We start from the raw sequence: 22,186 nt of genomic DNA on the forward strand, positions 1-22,186 counted from the left end.
GTCTCTTGCTTTGGGGCACACCGTTGACAAAACAGTCTTGAACTGACAAATTAGGTAGTATTATATATTCTCTCAATTCAAGAAAGTACAAAGTCCACCAAAGCAACAGATAATCTGCCACACATAATGAACTAATGAAATTCACCTGAGGATACAGCACTCAGGCCACAGGCATCGTAAACATGTCAAGTGAAACAAGCCATACACTTCTAATACCTTCTACAAGAAAGAGAGTGGATGCAAAAATTCAGGGTCCTTGTCCTGATCCCAAATTCAACAGATGTCATCTGTACTCATGAATTAATTATCTGAAAGTCATCCTAGTAGCTTAGACTCTGTAAACTAGAAAAGTTCACTAAAAATACAGCTATTTCCTGGTATGACTCCTCTAGTTAATGGTCTAATTGAAGCCAGTTTCAGATTTACCTATAAGAGTCACAGTCAAATGTTCGAAATTAATTGTGGTGATGGCTGTATAATACTCTATGAATATACTATAAAAAAACACGGACTACGGTGAGTGCTATGAAATGTGTAAGCCTGATGATTCACAGACCTGTATGCCTAGGGCAAATAGTACATTATATGTTAATAAAAATAATTTTTAAAATAAATAAATAAAATAAAATAAATACCAAGCCATTAAAAAAAAAAAAAAAAACTCATGGAAATGTAACTTTAGGTGGTTTGTACAGGTGAATTATATCTAAATATAGCTATTATTTCAAAAAAAGAATCATTTTTAAGTATTTATGATCTCTTTAAAAATGCTTTTGTTCTTTAAAAAAATGCTTCTTTTGTTCTGATCAAACAGACAATATTCTGCAGACTTAGTAACCACCAGTCTAAATGTCAATTATCTTTTAAAATCAGATGCATGACTCAAAGAATCCTTGTACAATGGCAAACAGTACGTTCTTCTCTCCTGCTGTTTTGTTCCCAGTCAGACTCAGGTTAGGTTAAATCTTGTCATAAAAAGAGAAGAGTTATATATCTGGCAATAAAAGTCAATGTTAGCTTAAGTTCTAAGAGATTAAAAAAAAAAAAAAAGTATAGTGCATCATTAGTGTCCCATTCACCATGAAATGAAGTAGCCCACTTCACCAATAATAAACCAAAGGATACAACATTTAGGTAATTCCCCAGATCCCTCAGGCTCTTAATACACTGTTTCACCATTCTACCAAGGACCTTTTTTCTAAGATGATCTTTCTTACCTGGTCTCAAAGGCGTGACAATAGCTTGCTGAGGATTAGGCTTCCTCAGAGGGGTTTTGCCCTGAAAAAGCCCTGCTATGCCATTCTTTCCAGGAAACTTATTCTCCAAATTGGCCTTCTCCTCTGTGAAAAGGTAAGAATGTCATCATTTAAACAATCAGCAAGGAAGTAAAATAAATCAGTACCCTGCACAGTTTTTTAAATGGGGCCTAAACCCTTCTACTGGTACACTTGCAATTCATTTGGCAAGTACAAAGTTCTAGTGATCAAAAAGAAATGAGTATACATTATATGTCAGAGATAGAGACTGTAAAAACTATCAAAACTACCACTAAAACACTGGCAACATTGAACAATGTATCATAGAAAAGAAGTGCAGACTCTGCATTGTGAATAGCTACTTACTTTTACTTGATACACATTTGGACCATACAAGCATGAACCGGCCTAATACATCGTGTTCCTCTCAAAGAAAACTGTAGCTATTAAGATCTGCAGGGCTTACAAGGGAAGTACTATGGTCTATTTGAGTTGAGGTTCCTCACCCACAGTGGCAAGAGGTGGGTGTGTGAGGATGGAACAGACCTAGGCTCTCTCAGGAATTTTATCTTAGGTTCTGCTGTGCCCAAAAGTTAACCCAAAGCAGTGAAACGTCTCTTCTACCAAAAGCCTATCAACAGACAGAAGCTTCAGGAATATGGTGACGCCCAGCAAATAACACTGAGCACACATACCCTGACTGCAAATATGTAAAGAGATACGATTATTTGGAAGAGAATTAGAAAATAATATATTAGAACTAAGGTGGTTTTGAAAGAATAGTGGGGTTAATTTTTCTTCTACATATATTTAATAGTGTCATTGTACTAATATTTCCTTTTTTTTTTTTTTTTTTTAAAGAAACTTAGATAAAGGAATAGACAACCCAGACTTCTCCTTGGGGTTTCTTTCAGTAAAGCAGAGACACAGGGAACACCCCTGTAGGGCAGCTGGCCCTCTTCTCCACCCTTCCTCAACACCACTTTCAACAGATCCCTCCTCTCAGGATCCCCCCGGCATACTACTAAAGAAGAGAATGGCATGTGCCATCACATTTGGATACTGCATTATAAGTAATAAGTGCAGCTGCAAGGGACTCATTTTTTTCTCCCATTACATACTGATTTTCTTTTAATATGGAGGATAAAGACATGAGAAAGTAAAAAACGAAGAGATTCTAGGAACTACTAACCTGACATATCAGTGATCTCACCATATTATTACAAAGTAATATGAAAATATAACCACATCCTTATTTATTGTTGGACTGGTGTCAGAGTTTGTGTCAAATCACATTACCCAACATCAGGTGATCCCATCTGCTTGGGGATTGGGTTCTAAGTAGCATAATCCCTCCAGCCAAAAAAGAATTGGTAAAGCGAAGTAAGAGGGAGGTAACTACAGTTACAAAAAAGTAACACAAGAATCCTTGTGATATTAGATCTGTTAGAACTGTTCAATATCTTGACAGTGGGAGTAGATACACAAACCTACACAGGTGATTAAAAATTGCATAGAACTTACTACATAAATGAATATGAGTACAAGTGAAATTGAGGAAATCTGAGTTAAGATAGGTAGATTCTATAAATGTCAATATCCTAGCTATAATATTATATTCTGTGCCCAATGATAGTAGAGCAAGTTTTTATGTGGCTGCCATCACGACAGAATGTTTTGAATGCTAGAGTTTCACTGAACTTTGTTTCATCTGGATTTTCCCATATATCCCTAAAGATTAAACACTTATCATTCTTAATTGCAAAATAACATTAATTTGTACTGATAGTCCATTTCCAAAACACTGGGCATTTCAATTATTTCTATCATATCATGGATGATAAAGTATCTTGGTGTAAACAAGAATTTATATTTTAGTTATTTTCTTGCAATTCCTTCTATTTTTTGAAAGGTACTCAGAACAAAGCAAGCCACTAATCCTTAGAATGGCCAGAGAAAGTCAACACTTACCAAACCAAGAATCTATGTTTTGGGTATCTTCCTCATCATTCAAAGAGGTAAAATTGATGAAGTCCGTGGGAGCGTCATAGGAATAGGAAGTTTTAACTTGCGACATTGTCCCCTGCCTTGGCACGGAAGAGCAGATTTTCCCCAGTACTCGTGTCACTTCTTTCAACAGATCACCTTCTAATGAAAGAAATGGTCAGAAACTCAGTTGTACATTAATCTAAGGTACTGATTCCCCAGCAGGTACTTTGCCTTTACTACTACATGTGCAATTCTGAAAATGATCTGGACAAGTTGCCTAACTTTTCAAACCAAACTAAAAGTTAACTTCTGGGGCACCTGAGTGGCTCAGTGGGTTAAGCCTCTGCCTTTGGCTCAGGTCATGATCTCAGGGTCCTCAGATCCAGCCGCTTGTTGGGCTCTCTCCTCCCCGGGGAGCTTGCCTCCCCCCCCCCCCCCCCCCGCCTGCCTCTCTGCCTACTTGTGATCTCTGTCAAATAAATAAATAAACAAGCAAATAAATAAAAGTTAACTTCTCTTTTTCTCTTTCTTTTCTTTTTTTTTTTTTTTTTAAAGATTTTATTTATTTCTTTGACAGAGATCACAAGTAGGCAGAGAGACAGGCAGAGAAGAGGGGGGAAGCAGGCTCCCTGCTCAGCAGAGAGCCCGATTCGGGGCTTGATCCCAGGACCCTGGGATCACGACCTGAGCTGAAGGCAGAGGCTTTAACCCACTGAGCCACCCAGGTGCCCCTCTTTTTCTTCTTTTTTAAAGGTTTTTTTGTTTGTTTGTTTGTTTGTGTTTTTTTTAGCAATGTCTACACCCAACGTGAGGCTCAAATCCCAAGATGAAAAGTCGCATTCTCTACTGACGGAGTCAGTGAGGCACCCCAAAGACAACTTTTCTTTTTTGGTAACTTGAAGATACCCCTTGAGATAAATATGTTGGAATTAGAAAGAAGCAAAGTTTGATGAGTACCTACAACATGCCAGGCAAGCACCATATTGGGTGTTTTACATTAATTATTTTATTTTCCCTCAATCTACCATTTTCTCACTTCTAGCCTCTCCAATATCCAATTTACTCTCTTTCTCTCTCTCTGCCCTGGATAATCCAATTTCTGTCCTGAATAATTCAATTTCTGAAACACGCCATTAAATTTTATACCTACCAACTAAAATCTTACTCATCGGGGCGCCTGGGTAGCTCAGTCGTTAAGCGTCTGCCTTTGGCTCAGGTCATGATCCCAGAGTCCTGGGATCAAGCCCCATATCAGGCTCCCTGCTCAACAGGGAGCCTGTTTCTCCCCATCTAGCTCCCCCTGCTTGTGTTCCTTCTCTCACTATCTCTGTCATAAATACATAAAAATCTTAAATAAATAAATAAATAATAAAATCTTACTCATCATTCAAAGTTCAATTTAATTCTCTACAAACTTTCCCACACTCCACCTATCATACAAACTGTTGCCTCTCCAAAGCCATAGTGCTTTGTTTACCATCCAATTCTATGTTAATTAACTATACAAATGCCTCTCCTAGAAGACTGTAAGTTTCTGAGAACAAGGATGGATTTTACTCACTTGTATATACCTCATCCGTCAAGGTACATAGAACAGGACCTTATATATAGTAAGAGCTCAATACATTTTGCCAACTACAGGCTTTCTTTCCTTAGAAATATCTTCATAAAAATACTATTCCTGGGCATGAAAAGAAAAACTTTAAGAAATACATAAAAGGAGATGCCTGGCTGTCTAAGTAGGTAGAGAATGTGACTCTTGATCTCAGGGTTATAGGTTCACGCCCTATATTGGGTGTAGAGATTGCTAAAAATAAAATCTTTAAAAAAAAAAAGGCACATGCCGATTAGATCAAAGGAACAAGTCAAAGATAGGGGCCCATCCCTACTCCTATATACAAAGTTCTACACTGCCCTGTAGAAACCTGTGTGGGTTTAAAGTCAATCCCCACTCTAGCCCTCTGTGGTTAAGAAAATTTCTGAAAGTAGTCTGAAAAACAGCCTGAAGGACACACTCACTGGCAAATAATTTCCCTATGAAACTCAGTGAGCCATTTGTCTTCATCCAGGGAACAACATGTACTTAAAATATTCTGTATCTTGGAAGAGAAGTAGATACCAGTAATCACTTGAATTTACATTTATAAACTTTTTTTTTTAAAGATTTTATTTATTTGACAGAGATCACAAGCAGGCAGAGAGGCAGGCAGAGAGACAGAGAAGGAGGAAGCAGGCTCCCCGCCGAGCAGAGAGCCCGACGCAGGGCTCGACCCCAGGACCCTGAGACCATGACCCGAGCCGAAGGCAGAGGCTTTAACCCACTGAGCCACCCAGGTGCCCCTTGAATATACATTTATTAAGTATCTTCTTTAAGCTTTTATTTTATTATAAAAATGCATGCTCATTAAAGAAATTAGATCACAAAAACACCTTTTATTAAAAAAAATAATAATCTACAATGCCACGCTGTTTCAATCTATCTCTCTCTCATTCTCTCTCTATACATATACACACATATATATGAATCTGCTTCACATATTTTGAACGTTTTTCATGTCAATACATACGGGTATTTTATCAATTGATGACTGTACCGTAATTTACTTATCCCATATTTTTAGGTATTTCCCAATATTTTCGCTTTAAAGACACTACTAGAAGACTATCTGGGGTACCTGGGTGGCTCAGTCAGTTGAGTGTCTGCCTTAGGCTCAGGTCATGGTCTCAGGGTCCTGGGATCGAGCCCTGCATCAGGCTCCCTGCTCAGCGGGGAGTCTGCTTCTCCCTCTCCCTCAGACCCTTTGCCTCCCCCACCCCAGCTCGTGCTCTCTCTCAAATAAATAAAACCTTAAAAAAAAAAAATGGAATGGCTGCATTTATGTGGAAACGTTCCTCTAAAGAGCAATAGTTACTTGTATTACCAGAGAGGTCTGCCAGTTCCCCAAACCATCACCAGTTCTGGGCACTGTAACTCTCAGTGCTCCTTTTCTTTATATTCTACCACCATCCCTATTCTCTGAGATAAATTGTGAGCTTAGTTACACCCAACTTCATTGCTCAGTGGTTTGGCCAATATTTCATTAGCTTCTCTCAGTGGACTGGGGTAATTCAGAAGGTACTTGAGTGCCTCAGAAATATTTGTTCTAATAAATACTTGGTTTACTTAATGACATCAATCTATATACCAGAGAACTTCATCTTCCCATGGTCTCTCCTATTAACTCACTGCAGTCAGAACTCCACGGACACCTTTATAACAATGCCCCAGTTGAGGTACTTAGGTAGAAAGACAATTATTTTGGAATTGGGAGGAATCTTAAACAACACCTAACTTTTGCAGTTTATAGATAAGGATTAAAGCAAAAAAGGCTCTTTCAAGGTCACATGACAGAAATACTAACAATCATGGTAAAAACAGTTACCAAAGGTACTTATTATATGTACTAGGTGCCATGAAGTACTAAATTCATATTATTTCTAATACTCTCAACAATCCTGTAAAACAGCAATTATTATTCCCATCCTACAAGAGGAAGCTGAAGAAATGACTTGCCCAATATCGCACAGTTATATAATGGCAGAAGTAGATCTAGAACAGAGGCTCCTAACTCCTTTACAATGCTTTCCACATTATTCTGCCCTCTCACCCTGTGAATTAGAGAAGCATATTAACATAATAAGGCCTTTAACTGCATAATAGTACTGTATTTCCTAGTAGATCCATTCTCCATAGTCTTTTGCCCTGAACAGAGGAGTCCTTATTATTCTCATTCTAAATTTTTCACTTTCCCCTATTTCTACTTTCATTGTTCAATTTAACTCAATAAGCCATTTGTTAGCAGTCCACTCTTACTATACACTCACCAGGGGCCTGAAGATAGGGGCTTGATGATACTGGAGCTCCTTTCTCACTAATACCCAAGGATAAGACTCTGTCTCATACAAGTAGATCTAGCCTCAGATACAAAGGAACTTAAATCTAGATAGGAGCTAAGGTTCTGGCACACCCAATAAATAAGATGGTATGTAATATTTAAATTACATCGTGCTAAGCAAAATAAGTCAATCAGAGAAAGATAATTATCATATGATTTCACTAATAAGTGGAATTTAAGAAACAAAACAGTGGGTGGCTCAATGGGTTAAAGCCTCTGCCTTCGGCTCAGGTCATTATCTCACGGTCCTGGGATCAAGTCCCATGTTGGGCTCTCTGCTCAGCGGGGAGCCTGCTTCCCCCTCTCCCTCTGCCTGCTGCTCTGCCTGCTTGTGATCTCTCTCTGTGTCAAATAAATAAAATCTTTGGAAAAACAACAACAACAACAACAACAACAGAGGATCATAGGGGAAGAGAGGAAAAAATAAAACAAGATGAAACCAGAGAGGGAGACAAACCGTAAGAGACCCTTAATCATAGGAAACAAACTGAGTGTTGCTGGAGGGGAGGGGGATAAAAGGATGGGGTAACTGGGTGATGGACATTAAGGAGGGCATGTGATGTAATGAGCACTGGGTATTATATAAGACTAATGAATCACAGTCCTGTACCTCTGAAACCAATAATACATACGTTAATTAATTGAGTTTAAATTTTAAAATGTTTTGAGGGGACGCCTGGGTGGCTCAGTGTGTTAAGCCTCTGCCTTCGGCTCAGGTCATGGTCTCAGGGTCCTGAGATTGAGCACCCCCACCCCTGCTCAGCAGGGAGCCTGTTTCCCCTCTCTCTCTGCCTACCTCTCTGACTGCTTGTGATCTCTCTCTCTGTCAAATAAATAAATAAAATCTTGAAAAAAAAAAAAAAAAGGTTTTAGGGGTGCCTGGGTGGCTCAGTTGGCTAAGCATCTGCCTTTGGCTTAGGTCATGATCCCAAGGTCGTGGGATCAAGCCCCATATCAGGCCCTCTGCTCAGTGGAGAGCCTGCTTCTTCCTCTCCCTCTGCTGCTCCCCTTGCTTGTGTTCTCTCTCACTGTCTCTGTCAAATAAATAAATAAATAAAATCTTTTTAAAAAAATGTTTTTAAAAATATATAAATAAATAAAACAAAAAATAAACTTTCATTCAACTTTTAAAAATATTTAAATTACACTGCATAAGTTTAAGTATAAAGAGAATTAGAAATTAATATGGCTTAAGCTATGATTAAATATTTTTCTTTGAACATCATCTAAATAGTAGGAAGCACCTACTATTATAACAAAAGTCACCACCTTGATCACCACCTTCCAGGCTTAGAGTGGCTATGGACAGTTCTGGCCAATGAGAACAAAGTAGGAATTTGCTGAGGGATTCGCAGGAAAACTTACTTTCCTCATACAACCACAGCCTTGTTCCTGCCCTCTTCCTTCACCTTTCTTCTTGCAAATGCAATGGCTAGAGATATAGCAGCTCATGAAAACAAGTGGATGGCCAAGTAAATAACATTGGACCTGACATTGCTGAGCCACTGACCTGACCACTGATCAAATATCAGCAACCACCTACCTCCAGACAATAATACTTTTTGTATGAGTCATTATAGTCACATCTTCTGTCATTTATAGCCCAAAACAATCCCAACTAACATAGAAGTCCAGAATTCTAGACCTATCTCTGGCATTTACTAGATACATATGACAAAGGCAAGTCACTCCACCTTTCGGCCTACTTACTTCCCATAAACAAATGAGAAAGCATTTCAAGTGCTATAAAATACACTACTGTTCTTACAGTATCATCACTGCCTTTAGACCTCCTGATACCTCTCCTCTCCTTGACCACATTTGTATTCAAAACTTTCATTCACTGAAAGATTCCCCAGTGACTGACAGTGGTTAAAATTCCCCTGCTGCAAGGAATAAGTTTTCCTGTTCTTGTGAACAAACATGCTGGAAGACATGGGAAAATCTTGGATTCCCATGATCTTAATGCCTAACCCAGGTCACTGGGAACACTTCCCAGGCAGGAATGTAATGAAGACTACTAAAGTTGGGGGAGGGAAGAGGCAGGAATGTAATATGCAACAACCCCAATTAGCTTCCTAAAAATCATGATTTCCACCAAAGCATGCAAATGAAAACCACCTGGAAAGTATTCAAATTTAACCCTCACACTCTTCTTTCTTTTTTTAATTATGGAGCTAAACAGCTACGCTCTTTGGAGGGCAACTGTATTTTTCTTTTTGATAGAGCTTGCCAAATGTAAAAATACTATAGTATTGTTCATAAAAGCCAAAAAACTAAAAACCAAAATTCCACCAATAGAAGATTGGTTGAATAAATTATGGCACAATCATATAATAAAATATTAAGTAACTTTAATATTAGGTAACTTTGCATATGTGATGATATGTGTACACAATGAGCTCCAAGAGCTATTAAGAAAAGCAAAACATAAAAGTGCATACTCCCATTCATGTTAAAAAGAAGCAGAGGGACTCATATATACCTTTGTTCACACATAAGACTATTGTGGAAGGAGACATAAAAGTGTTAACAGTCTGGGAAGAGAGCTAGGAGTTCTGGGTCAGGGGAAGATTTTTCACTATATGAACTTTTATACTCTTTGAATGTTTTATAAATGTATACCTTTTCAGTTTAAAGAACTAGTTAAGCAGTACTTATTTCTCCCTAAATTGATGTATACAGTCCGTAAGTCACTGGGCTTTCTGGAATTTTTTATTAATTAAGTACTCTTGGTAATCCAGCAATAATTGCTAAACCTCTTGATTTTTGGAAATAACGTTTCCCATTTATGTGGTCTATAAATTAGCTACTAACTTCACTTATCCAAATGTTATCCATCCTTTCTTTTTTTAATTGTCTCTGTATAAAAACAAAATGCTCCTGGGTATTGACTTAATAAAAAGTATATAAACTTGAAAAAAGTAAGAGCCCGGATAGCTCAGTCAGTGGAGCATCAGACTTTAAACTTGAAAAAAGTTAAAAATAATAATAGCTATTAATTATTGAGTACTTATGGCATGCCAGACACTGTTTTCCACAGCGTTTTACATGTATTAACTCACTAAATCCTCCAATAATCCTGTGAAGTTTAAGTACTGTTATTATCTTCATTTTACGGGTGAGAAAACTGAGGCAAGGAGAGACTTACTACTTATTCATGGCCACACAGCTATGAAGTAGCAGAGCCAGCATTTGAACTCAGATCTACTACCTCTCATATTTACTTGATTTTTTTCTTTAGATAATCTCTATGCCCAACATGTGGCTCGAATTCACAACCCCAAGGTCAGGAGCCATGTGCTCTATCAACTGAGCCAGTCAGGCACCCCTCTTTGTGTGTGTGTATTTTTATGTATTTATTTGTTTGTTTTTATTTATTTACTCTCATATTTATTTAAAAGATAGATATTTATGTAGCTCAGTAGGAAATGTTAAGGAACAAGGGATAAAACCATTTGTAGATAATAACTTCCAAATACTGTTTACTATAGGCCAAGCACTGTACCAGGCATTGGATATAAATCATCTCATTTAAACTTCATCAACAATATACAAGGTAGATATCATCATCACCATTTTACAAATAAGGAAACAGGTTCACAGTAATTAACCTACTCCAAGATTACCAACTAGTATGTAGCTGTGTTGAGTTTTTTTTTTTTTTTTAATTTTATTCATTTATTTGCAGAGAGAGAGACCACAAGGAGGCAGAGAGGCAAGCAGAGAGAGAGGGAGAAGCAGGCTCCCTGCTGAGCAGAGAGCCCGATGCGGTGCTCGATCCCAGGACCCCGAGACCATGACCTGAGCCAAAGGCAGAGACTTAACCCACTGAGCCACCCAGGCGCCCCCTGTGTTGAGTTTTAAGACCAGGTCTGTGAGATTCCAAAAATCTAGAGTTGATATAATGAACAGGTTTTTCCTACAACATTACTTCAAAGATGAAGTATGTAACCAAATCATACTAATCTGTCAGACAAATGCAAATATTAACTCTGCTTTACATGTAACTATAAGTATTCCTAAAAACTGTTCATAAAAGAATACTGGTAAATTAAGAAGCCTATTCTAAATACACTGGGAAAGCTCTGAGCTGAATCATCTCCTAAGTAAACCACCCCCCCTTAATTTCTCTTTTTCTTAGTTTGTATTCTTGCATATAAAGTTTTTGCTTTACATAAGATGGAAGTTAGTCTGAACCTCTCAGTGGATATTCTAGAGTAAAAGAGACAAAGAGGAGGGTATTTAATCAGATGGAGGGATATCTTCTGAGGTCTAAGAGTGCATTTGATTGATGGGGGTCAAAAGGCAAGGGGCCCAAACTTAAATATGCCTAATCTTTATTTAGCTGAAAACTTTAAAACCAAAATACTATTTTTCTAACATTACCTCTTTTTTAAAAAGCTTTTTTTTTTTTAAGATTTTATTTATTCATTTGAGACAGAGATCACAAGTAGGCAGAGAGGCAGGCAGAAAGAGAGGGGGGGGGAAGCAGGCTCCCCACTGAGCAGAGCCCAGGACCCCGAGATCATGACATGACCTAAGCCGAAGGCAGAGGTTTTAACCCACTGAGCCACCCAGGCGCCCCTAAAAAGCTTCTTCTAAGCTATCTTTTGGTCTAGTATGACCAACTCAGGAGATCATCCCCACCAACCCTACTAAAAAGGGAACAAGTAAACAAAAAATATATATACTGAGAAGTCTGACTCTTCAATAAAAGGTGACATCACAAGTACATGAACAAAACCAAAAGTAACTACTGGGTTATGCCGGTTTCACCATGCTGCTTCTCCCACAAATAATAAAATTAAGATGTGAAACCTTCAAAAATTAAAAAAGCACAAGGCCTAGTGGGAAAAGGAACAGCCCAGGGCCTGGGCCAACTGTTTAAATGAGAGAGCCCCAGGCATGATGGGAACTGGATGCCTTCCTGCACCCCTTAATCAAGATTGAATTTCTGTCAACAGGTCTCACTGAAAAAAAAAAAGGAAAGAAAAAAGGCACATGCGTCAACCACATTCCCCCAAACAAATAAGACTGCCAAGCAAAAGAACCAGCTTCACATTTCAAAATTATCTAAATCCACCACAGCTCTAGACTCCTGCAAAACTAGAAATATTCTGAGTGAAGAAATAGCTCTTTCAGACCAATAATCCTACAACAGAACTGAGGAAAAAGGCTTTCCCATATTATGAACTACTTAAGGTTCCTTTTAGAACTGCCTATTAAAAGCCATCATCGTATCATATAGCTCGTTTTTGTTTCCAGAGAACAAAGACTAAAAGGATACATATAGGGGGCTCCTGGGTCACTCAGTCGTTAAGCATCGGCCTTTGGTTCAGGTCATGATCCCAGCATCCTGGGATTAAGCCCCACGTCAGGCTCCCTGCTCAGCATGGTGTTTGCTTCTCCCTCTCCCACTCCCCCTGCTTGTGTCCCCTCTCTTGCTGTCTCTCTGCCAAATAAATATCATTTTTTAAAAATAAATAAATAAATAAATAAATAAAAGGATAACTATAATCTCTTCCCTTAAGAAACTCATATTTGAGGGGCGCCTGGGTGGCTCAGTAGGTTAAAGCCTCTGCCTTCCGCTCAGGTCATGATCTCAGGGTCCTGGGATCGGGCCCTGAGTCCAGCTCTCTGCTTGGCGGGGAGCCTGCTTCCCTTCCTCTCTCTCTGCCTGCCTCTCTGTCTACTTGTGATCTCTGTCTGTCAAATGAATAAATAAAATCTTAAAAAAAAAAAAAAAAGAAATTCATATTTGAGTGGAGACTACAGACAATTGTGATACAGGGTGATCTTTGCTACAAAAGGGGAAAAAACCAAGATCACTGTGGAAGTGTAGAGAAGGGGAGCTGGTGGAAGTGATGCTTAAAAATACAGACAGTGGGGGTGCCTGGGTGGCTCAGTGGGTTAAGCCTCTGCCTTCAGCTCAGGTCATGGTCCCAGGGTCCCACGTCGGGCTCTCTGCTCAGCAGGGAGCCTGCTTCCCCCTCTATTTCTGCCTGCCTCTCTGCCTACTTGTGATCTCTCTCTGTCAAAGAAATAAATTTAAAAATCTTAAAAAAAAAAAATACAGACAGTGGTGAGCATAGCATAAGCTACAGAGATGTTGAATCACTGTTGTAAACTGAAACTAATGTAGCATTGTTTGTCAACTATACTTGTCAAAAATTTTTTTTTAAAAAGGAGAAAAGATATGCACAAAGAACAACAGCAACAAAAAGATACAGATAATCCTTCAGAGTTCTACAAGCTACAGATGCATACTGACTTTTTCTAAGGAAAGAGATAAATGGAAATGGGAAACAAATGTGGGAGAAGCACATAATTGAGAAAGATTGCAAAAGAAGCAATGCAACTTGTTTCCACATTCATTTGAAATTAACCTCCATCACGTCCTATTCCTCTTCACTCTCAAAGCAAAAATAACTAGCCTTGACAACCTCTATAAATCAAAAGATGCAGGTTCAGAGGAGGTGGAGAAATCTGCAAAAGGGTGCATTCTAAGCAAAGTTGACATAGTAGACTAGCAGCTCCTAAACAAAACAAAGACTTTGGTGTGACAAATGCTCTCAAGCACTTCACTAACCACTTTGTGAGCTGCACTGTACCTATTTCTACTGGAAGAAAAATCATGAGTTAAACAACTGGTAATATAATAGAGTAAAAGTAAGTCAAGACTTCATTAGAAGTCTATTAGTTAAATGGTCCCATCCCAAATGGTGCCATTTTCCCAGGCACACCCTCTCCTACTTTCACAAGGGATAAGAGATCCTGTTACCGTACCACAAGTTAAATAGAGTTGAGTTATTTTCATCTTACGCAGGGCAAAAACACCTACATTTTTTTTTGTACATAAGGGATTAGCAGGAGTCAGTAAATGGCAACATAATCCAGCATGCAATTTCAACTGTTAATCAAAGTCACAAACTAAGTCTAAAGGAAGTTAATGGACTTTGTGTTTCCACATTTATGTTTGCTAACTTCTATGTTGCAATTGGATCTGTTTACAGAAACAGATGCATGAAGCTTCCAAAATTGGGTCAATTTAAAATCCAATGACAATCCTTCACTGTCCAAGCACTTAGAAGTCAGCACAGGACACATGGACACTTGTTGTAATTCATCACTGTCCAGAAACCTCAAGCACATATATTTTTTATCATCTCTCTCCCAAACTTGTGAGTTATGGCTTACAAATTCAGTTCTGCTTTATTTATCTGTACAACTCTACAAACCCTAACCTACTCTTAAACAACTAATAAAACCTGGATAAAAATCAATGATGCCATTTACCTTCAAGCCAAATAATGACACAAAGTAGAATACTAAAAGGAAATCTTTGAAGAATATTAGGAAATCTCTTCAGAATATCAAAGTGTTCTGCTGTTTCAATAGTAAGAAGCCAAAAGAGTTTTTAAGGGTTGATAGTGGGGCTGCATACATTCCTAGTGAAATCTCAATCACGCAGTCTTAAGGAGATTTTTACATCCTTCAAAAGGTATCCTTCTTGCAGGGCACCTGAGTGGCTCAGTTGTTAAGCATCTGCCTTTGGCTCAGGTCATGATCCCCAGGTCCTGGGATTGACCCCTGCATCAGGTTCCCTGATCAGCAGGAAGCCTGCTTCTCCCTCTCCCTCTCCCACTCCCAGTACTGTGTTCCCTCTCTCACCATCTCAAATAAATAAATAAAATCTTTAAAAAACAAACCAAAAAAAATACACAAAAGGTATCCCTCTTGGGATGTAGATACACAGGTACCCAAGAATCTCAAAAAGTGATTGCTTACGGGATGCCAGCAAGTGTCAGTGAGAGGGTTGAAAGAAGATTTTTAACTATAAAACTTTTTATACTATTTTGAGTTTTGTACCATGTGACTGTATCACATATTTTTAAAATATAAATTTATGCCTGTGTAAATATACACTATTAAGTGGGTATGTAAATCAGCATTATTTTCTTATGAGGCAATTTGGTGTTATGTACCCGTGTCTTAAAAATATGCATTCGGGGGGCACCTGGGTGGCTCACTGGGTTAAAGCCTCTGCCTTCAGCTCAGGTCATGGTCCCAGGGTCCTGGGATCGAGCCCCACATCAGGCTCTCTGCTCAGCGGGGAGCCTGCTTCCACATCAGGCTCTCTGCTCAGCGGAGAGCCTGCTTCCTCCTCTCTCTCTGCCTACCTCTCTGCCTACTTGTGATCTCTGTCTGTTAAATAAATAAATAAATAAATAAATAAATATGCAATCTTTTGACCAATAATTTCACTGCATAAAATACTGTGGCAGAACCATATAATGGAATACCACATAGCCATTAAAATTATGTTGTAGAGGGATGCCTGGGTGGCTCAGCTGGTTAAGCATCTGCCTTCCGCTCAGGTCATGATCCCAGGGTCTTGGGATAGAGTCCTGCATCCGAACTCCTTGCTCAGCAGAGAGTCTGCTTCTCCCTCTGCCTGCTGCTCCCCCTGCTTGTGTACACTCTCTCATTCTCTCGCTCTGACAAAAAAAATCTTAAAATAATGTTGTAGCAAATTTTAGCGACAGGAAAAAATGCTCATAACCTAATTATTATATTGAAAAATATAATGAAAATTTTTAGCGTATGACTTTTTAAAACCAAATATGGGCACAGAAAAATTTGGAAAGAAATCTATCAAAATGTTAGCAATAGTTTATCTGAGAGGTAGGATAGTGAGGGATAGTTCTTTCTTTTGCTTTTTCATATTAAATAAATTTTCTTCCAAAGTATGTTACTTTTGAAGATATATTAAACACTTTTGATGGTATTATTAATGTTCCTCTTATCTCTTTTTAATGTAACTCACTTTGGACACAGCCTTACCTGTGGTTTAATCCGTCAGTCCACCTGCCTACAGGCTTGGTTCAGAGTTGCAATATACTTTTTCACATCTCTTCTGAAATGCTGAAGTCTAACAAGTACTTCTTATCAAGAACCTGGATGGGACGCTTGGTGGCTCAGTTCGTTAAGTGGCTGCCTTTGGCTCAAGTGGTGATCCCAGGGTCCTGGGATCAAGTCCTACATCCAGCTCCTGGCTCAGCAGAGAGCTTGCTTCTCCCTCCCACTCTGCTTGCTGCTCTCCCTGTTTGTATTCTCCCTCTCTGTTAAATGAATAAATAAAACCTTAAAAAATTCTTTAAAAAATAAAAATTAATTAATTAATTTTTAAAAAAGAACCTAGAAGAAACAGAAAAGTGATATAACAGGTTCATGTTCTCTGTAGTAAAAATGGTTAACAGAGAATAGGAAAAGGCTATAAAACACCAAAGATTACCCCTCTCAAAACCAGAGTGCCTCTAAGAGCTAAGGTCTCAATAGCATAAATCTGGGGCGCCTGGGTGGCTCAGTCATTAAGCGTCTGCCTTCAGCTCAGGTCTTGATCCCAGGGTCCTGAGATCAAGCCCCCCTTCAGGCTCCCTGCCTGGGGAAGCCTGCTTCTCTCTCTCCCACTCCCCCTGCTTGTATTCCCTCTCTCACCGTGTCTCTGTGTGTGTGTCTCTCTCTCTGTGTCAAATAAATGGATAAAATCTTAAATAAATAAATGAATAGTATAAATCTACCCCAAACTTAATTGTTGTTTCAGCTTACATTTTGAGTATACATTGCTGTCTTGTGGTGTCTTTAATATTATATACTCACACTTTAAAACTAACTTTCCAAATTCGCAATTTAGGAACACTGACACCAAGGGTGATAGTGTACACTTCTGTGTTATTCAAACATCAGGACAAATAGTAGGCACACTTGTAATATGGAAAGAAAAAGAAAACTTTTATTATCTTTTTTTAATAGTTTTTAAATATTTCCAAAGTAAGCTCCTTTCCCACTAATCTGTAATTTCCTCCCAATCAAATCTCTCTATGCAAATGAACATAACCAGAACCCCTCCCAGCTATCCATTCTTTTTGCACCAAGTACCTCCAACCACTGATCTCTAGGTCTCTGTCTCAAATACAGACCTATTCATAGAATTGTTTGGGCTGTTCAGTCTCCTAGTAGTCAATTCTATTTCCTAATTTTACTCATTGCAAAGACAATTCAGTTTGCCAAAGGGCATTTAGAGCTCTCCTTTCTTCTTTCCTTCCCCAGCAATTCAAAAAGAATGAGGGAAGAGACCCAGGTAAGGTTGAAGAAAAAAATATGTAGGTAATATGGAAGAACTTTGAACATCTGGCACCTAAACAAAAAATGAAGGACTTTCCCACATAATCCTGTCTCGTGGAGAAGTCTAATTGCAAATGTAGGATAAGTTTATTTTATTAAGCTTGGAATATACAGACATAAGCATAAGGCTGGCCAAAACCACCCTATTTTATTAAAAGTTATAAAGTTGTTTTTTAAAGATTGCATTCATTTATTTGACAGAGAGAGTGAGAGAGTGAAAGCAGCATAGGGAGAGGGAGAAGCAGGCTCCCTGCTAAGCACGGAGCCTGATGTGGGACAGGATCCCAGAACCCTGGGATCACAACCTGAGCCGAAGGCAGACCCTTAGCCGACTGAGTCACCCAGGCGCCCCAAAAGTCTAAACAAATTTACCAACCTAGTTGAATACATCCAGTTTTTCATACCTGCAATTTTGTAGTCAATTTAAATAATGCCCTCCTGCCTATCCAATTCAGCAGATAGTAAGTGGGCAATTTCTGTGCACCAAGACTGTTTTGGTTCTTATCTAACCAAACTCTGCTTATCAAGAGCCAGTTGGGGTCCCATCTGCTTCACAAAGACATCCTTGCCTGTCTTAACCCTCACTGATCTCCCTCACCTCTACCTTGCCGGCACCTACAATACATAACACTACAGTACTCTAATGCTGTCATTTCTTGTTCAGATAGTCACTTGCGAATTTGAATCAGTCTTCTTCCTCAAGCATACCAGAAAACCCATGAGAACATCATACATCTGAATATCCAGAGTATCTAACATCAATCTGAGCACACAGTACACCCTCAAAAATCAATTAATTAGCTAAGCGCGCTGGGAGCCACAAAAACTTTTATCCTGAGAGTGGCAACTTAATACTGAGCTCACACACCTAACAGTTATACTCCAAAACAACCAAGGGTGATATAGGGGTGGCTTGACAGGGGGTAGGATACACTGAGACCACAACCCAAGAATATCCTTATTATAGCAGTCAATAATTCAAATCCTGACATCCGATAAGAAAGGCCATAGGATGTCAAGAGAAGGTAAAGCTGAATGAATCTAGGAGTACATAAATCAATGACCTCCCAGCAAAATCAGCAGAGCCCTCAATGCTGTCTGGTTCTAAGCAGGGCTGACTGGGGCAAGCCCTTCGGATTTAACTATGAGAAAACTATATGTGAGACAAAGACACCACACATCAAGGGAAAGGAGGCAGAACAGTCCTACCATATTATAGTCTGGTTCACCCTTGTCCTTTCCTCTTCAATCTGTAAATGTTCTAGGACAGAAAATTAGGAAGGCAGTGATACCTAGTTATTCGTTGCAGATATAGATAAAACAGGATGAATTTTAAATCCCAAACAAAAAGACAACTCCAATTGGAATGAAATTCCCGCAATTACCTTCCTATTCTTACACAATAGTTTTTCAATGTAGTCGTCTGTGACCACATCTGTTTTCCTCCACCAAAGCCACCCTTCTTGAGGGCGGGGCTACTGTTTCATCCATTTCTTGAAATCTGGATTGTGGGCCTCAGTTTCCTCCTCTAAAAAGTGGGACTAAGAATAGGACCTGCTTCATTGGCTTCGTGGGACAATTAAGTGAGAAAACGCACGCAGAGTGCTTTGTCCAGTGAAAGCTTATTTCATATGTGCGTGGTAACAATGGTCGTTACCATTGCTAGCTTACAGCCTCCCGCAACCGCTACTTCCCCCTATTTCCCAGGGCCGGCCACAGTCTCTACCTCCAGATGCAGCCCGCTAGTCTCGGTCGGGACACACTTCACTGGAAAATCCTGTGCCACCAAAAGAAGGGTCGTCCGAAGCCCGACTACCTTCCCGCCTGGCCAGGGCGGCGCCCACACAATTCGACCGCCTCAGAAGCCCGGGGCAAGAGGCGCTTGGAGGCGCTACGGGTTTGGCGGCCTCCAGCCGTTCGAAAATCAGGGAAACGGCAGGCCGCACCCCAGCTGGTCCCCGTTTCTTTCCAAGGCTCACCTCACCTCAGCTCTGACAACCGAGCGCCCGGAAGATCCTACGCGGGACTTCATTCAGTACCGTTGAAAATTTGAACCCAAGCTCTCTAGTCGAATGCACCAATCAGAGTGCGGGAACCGGCAATCCTTAACCTCCCGATTGGCCCAGAGGATCGCAAGGACGCCGGAAGTCAGGATGAGGGACTAGCAAACAACCGGCCCGAGAGGCTCCTGGGAAATGTAGTCTCATGCAACTGCGTGAACCCTTTGGAACAAGTCTAATGAGGAAATTACTACAAAGCCCAGAACGCTCGACTCCAGATTATTCGGGAGAAGTGGTACCAACTGAAGAGATAAGAAGTCGCTTCAGGTAACAGAACGGCGCGCAACTGGACCTCCGAAATAGTTTCACGAAAGAAAATTTATTATTCTTCCTATAGTAGTGCATGGTGCCTTGAATGTTCATAAGAATTCCATTCGTTTTAATATAGACTCCCCTGTATACAACATAGACTCGCCCTCAGCTTCTCTCCCAACTGTGAAGGAGTCTCTCCAAGTCTTTTTTGAGCCCGTGCCCTGATATCACTGCCTTAAAGCCGCGGTTTATAATTGGGTGCTCCTTCCCTTTCAATTCCATTTACGTCCCTTGCTTTATCATCCTCGTATTTTAAAAAGGAAAACAAAAGATCAGAGAAGTTGAGTGAATTGTCTAAAATCAATAAAATGGAGGAGGTGGAATTTGAATTAAGGATATCTGGTCCTGTACATCATCAATAATCAGTCAGAAAATAATTGCAGCTACAAGGCAGAAAAGATCGCCTTGTAGAAAATAAGCCTAAGATCTTTATCTGAAAATTAAAAACTGTGAAACTTGGTTATATAACTACAAAAACAAGTAAAGGAGATTATATACTTTATTAGAGGATGGGGAGATCCAATATTGTAAAGCTGTTAATTTTCCATATGAAGAGCTCAAGGCAATTCCAATGAAATTCGCAATAGGTTTTGTCCTGGAACTTGCAAACTGATTCTAAAATTTATATAGAAGAGGAAAGCACAAGATATGGCATCTGAATTTTGAAAAGTAATGGGGGAGGCGGGTGATTGCCATACCAGCTCTCATGGGCATTAACATATTTTTAAATTATCGTAATTTTTAAAGTATAGTTCATTGATTCCATGGGGATACAATCAGCAAAATCCAGACAGGAAAACTCTACAGGACAACACATCTCCTTTCTTCAAAACATAAACAGCAGGAGTAGTTTTGTTTTTGTTTTAATACTCCTTCCTATTTTTAGAGATACACATATAAATGGTGAGGATAAAATGACTCTAGAATTTGCTTCAGAATAATCGGGAGAGAGGGAGGAATGTAGGTGGGAATATTGATGAAGTAAGATTAGCCACAAATTGATAAGTTGAAGCTGAATGACAGGTTCGTGATACACACACACACACACACGTTCATATATGTTTGTGAAGTTTTCCACAAAGTTTTTTTAACCAGGATATTGCCATAGGAATTTTTTTTTAAACAATAAAGAAAGACTGGTAGAAAAGTTTAAGAGTCCCAAAAAAGACCCACGTGTATCAGAATTTAGTAAATGCTGACTAGAATTTCAAATCAGATGGAAACAAACAAAAAATGAAGGTAAGACATTTGCTTTTCATTTGGGGAAAATATATTAGATATTTATCCCATACCATTTTCAAAAACAAAATTCAGTTGAATTAAAACCCTGAAGGTAGGGGACGCCTGGGTGGCTCAGTCAATTAAGTGCCTGCCTTCGGCTCAGGTCATGATCCCAGAGTCCTGGGATGGAGTCCCACATAGGGCTTCTTGCTCAGAGGGAGCCTGCTTCTCCCTCTGCCTGCTGCTCTCCCTGCTTGTGAGTATTATCTCTGACAAATAAAATCTTAAAAAAAAAAACAACAACTTAAAGATAGGGAAAAAAAATCAAAATTTTTGAAATTTTAAAAGACTATGTTTATGATGTTGGGATAGGAAATTTTTAATATTTCCAACACATATAGCAAAGACTTAGAACCCAATATATAAATAAACAAAAAAAAGTCAATGAATCAGTAAGAAAAGGACAAAAACTGGGTGGGAAAAAAGGGGAAAAAATGGGGAAAATAGGTAGTTCTTAGAAGAAGAAGCAAAATTGGCCATTAAAAATAACGCAAACAGGAACTCCCTTCTACTTGCTAGATGGGATACTGCCCAATTCAGGAATCCCTTAATAAAGCCAATTAGATCTTCAAAAAAAAAAAAAAAAAAAAGACATGCAAAGGTCATTGGCCTCAACTAGTAATACTGCAATTTAAATTCAATTTATATTAAATTTAAACAAGAAGGTACCATTTTCACCCGCCAGATTGCCCCAAATTAAAAGTTTGATAGTATCAAGGATTTGCAGGGTAGGAGAACAAATGGGTTTGCCTGCTTTAGAGGGCAAATTAGCAACATCTATTAAAATGTCAAACATGTATGCTCTGTGACCTAGGACTTCTATTTCTAGGTTTAGTTCCAAGAGGCACACCCATCTACTTTCACATAGAGGCACAAAGACACAGTCACCACAGCATGAATTGAGCACCTACTATGTGTCAGTCACTGTACTAAATGTGGGGATAGAGTTGTGAAAAGACAGACAAAATCTCTGTCCTTGGGAACCTGGTGTTCTATGGGAGAAGACAGACTCTAAACAAGGTAAATAAATGTAGTGTATTAGGAGGTGATATATGCAAAGTCACCAGGTCTCCAGGCCTTGAGGATGGCAAGGAGAGGAGGAAGGCAGGGGCTGCCAGAGACAAAGGAAAGCCAGGGACTGCCTATACTGTGGCCGCTTAATTTC

The 22,186-nt window shown here is 39.2% G+C and overlaps 1 protein-coding gene across 3 annotated transcripts in view; it reads right to left on the reverse strand.

Moving 5' to 3' along the window:
* The window catches only part of LOC111141852 (TPX2, microtubule nucleation factor), a 58,179-nt gene extending 38,754 nt beyond the window's left edge, over positions 1–19,425 (reverse strand). Inside the window, exons 1-3 of one of the 3 annotated variants that reach the window (XM_022494696.1) lie at positions 19,353–19,425; positions 3,228–3,404; positions 1,218–1,340 (exon numbers count right to left, since the gene is read on the reverse strand). In XM_022494696.1, the coding sequence (XP_022350404.1) occupies positions 1,218–1,340; positions 3,228–3,333 (229 nt within the window). In that variant the 5' untranslated portion in view covers positions 3,334–3,404; positions 19,353–19,425. Of the gene's footprint in view, positions 1–1,217; positions 1,341–3,227; positions 3,405–18,577; positions 18,616–19,094; positions 19,181–19,352 lie in introns of those variants that run through there. The other 2 variants (XM_022494694.1, XM_022494695.1) reach the window with 2 other exon arrangements.
* Between the last annotated feature and the right edge of the window lie 2,761 nt (positions 19,426–22,186).

The sequence above is a fragment of the Enhydra lutris genome, unplaced genomic scaffold, assembly GCF_002288905.1.
Source record: "Enhydra lutris kenyoni isolate GAN:26980312 unplaced genomic scaffold, ASM228890v2 scaffoldscaffold6, whole genome shotgun sequence".
Lineage (NCBI taxonomy): Eukaryota > Metazoa > Chordata > Mammalia > Carnivora > Mustelidae > Enhydra > Enhydra lutris.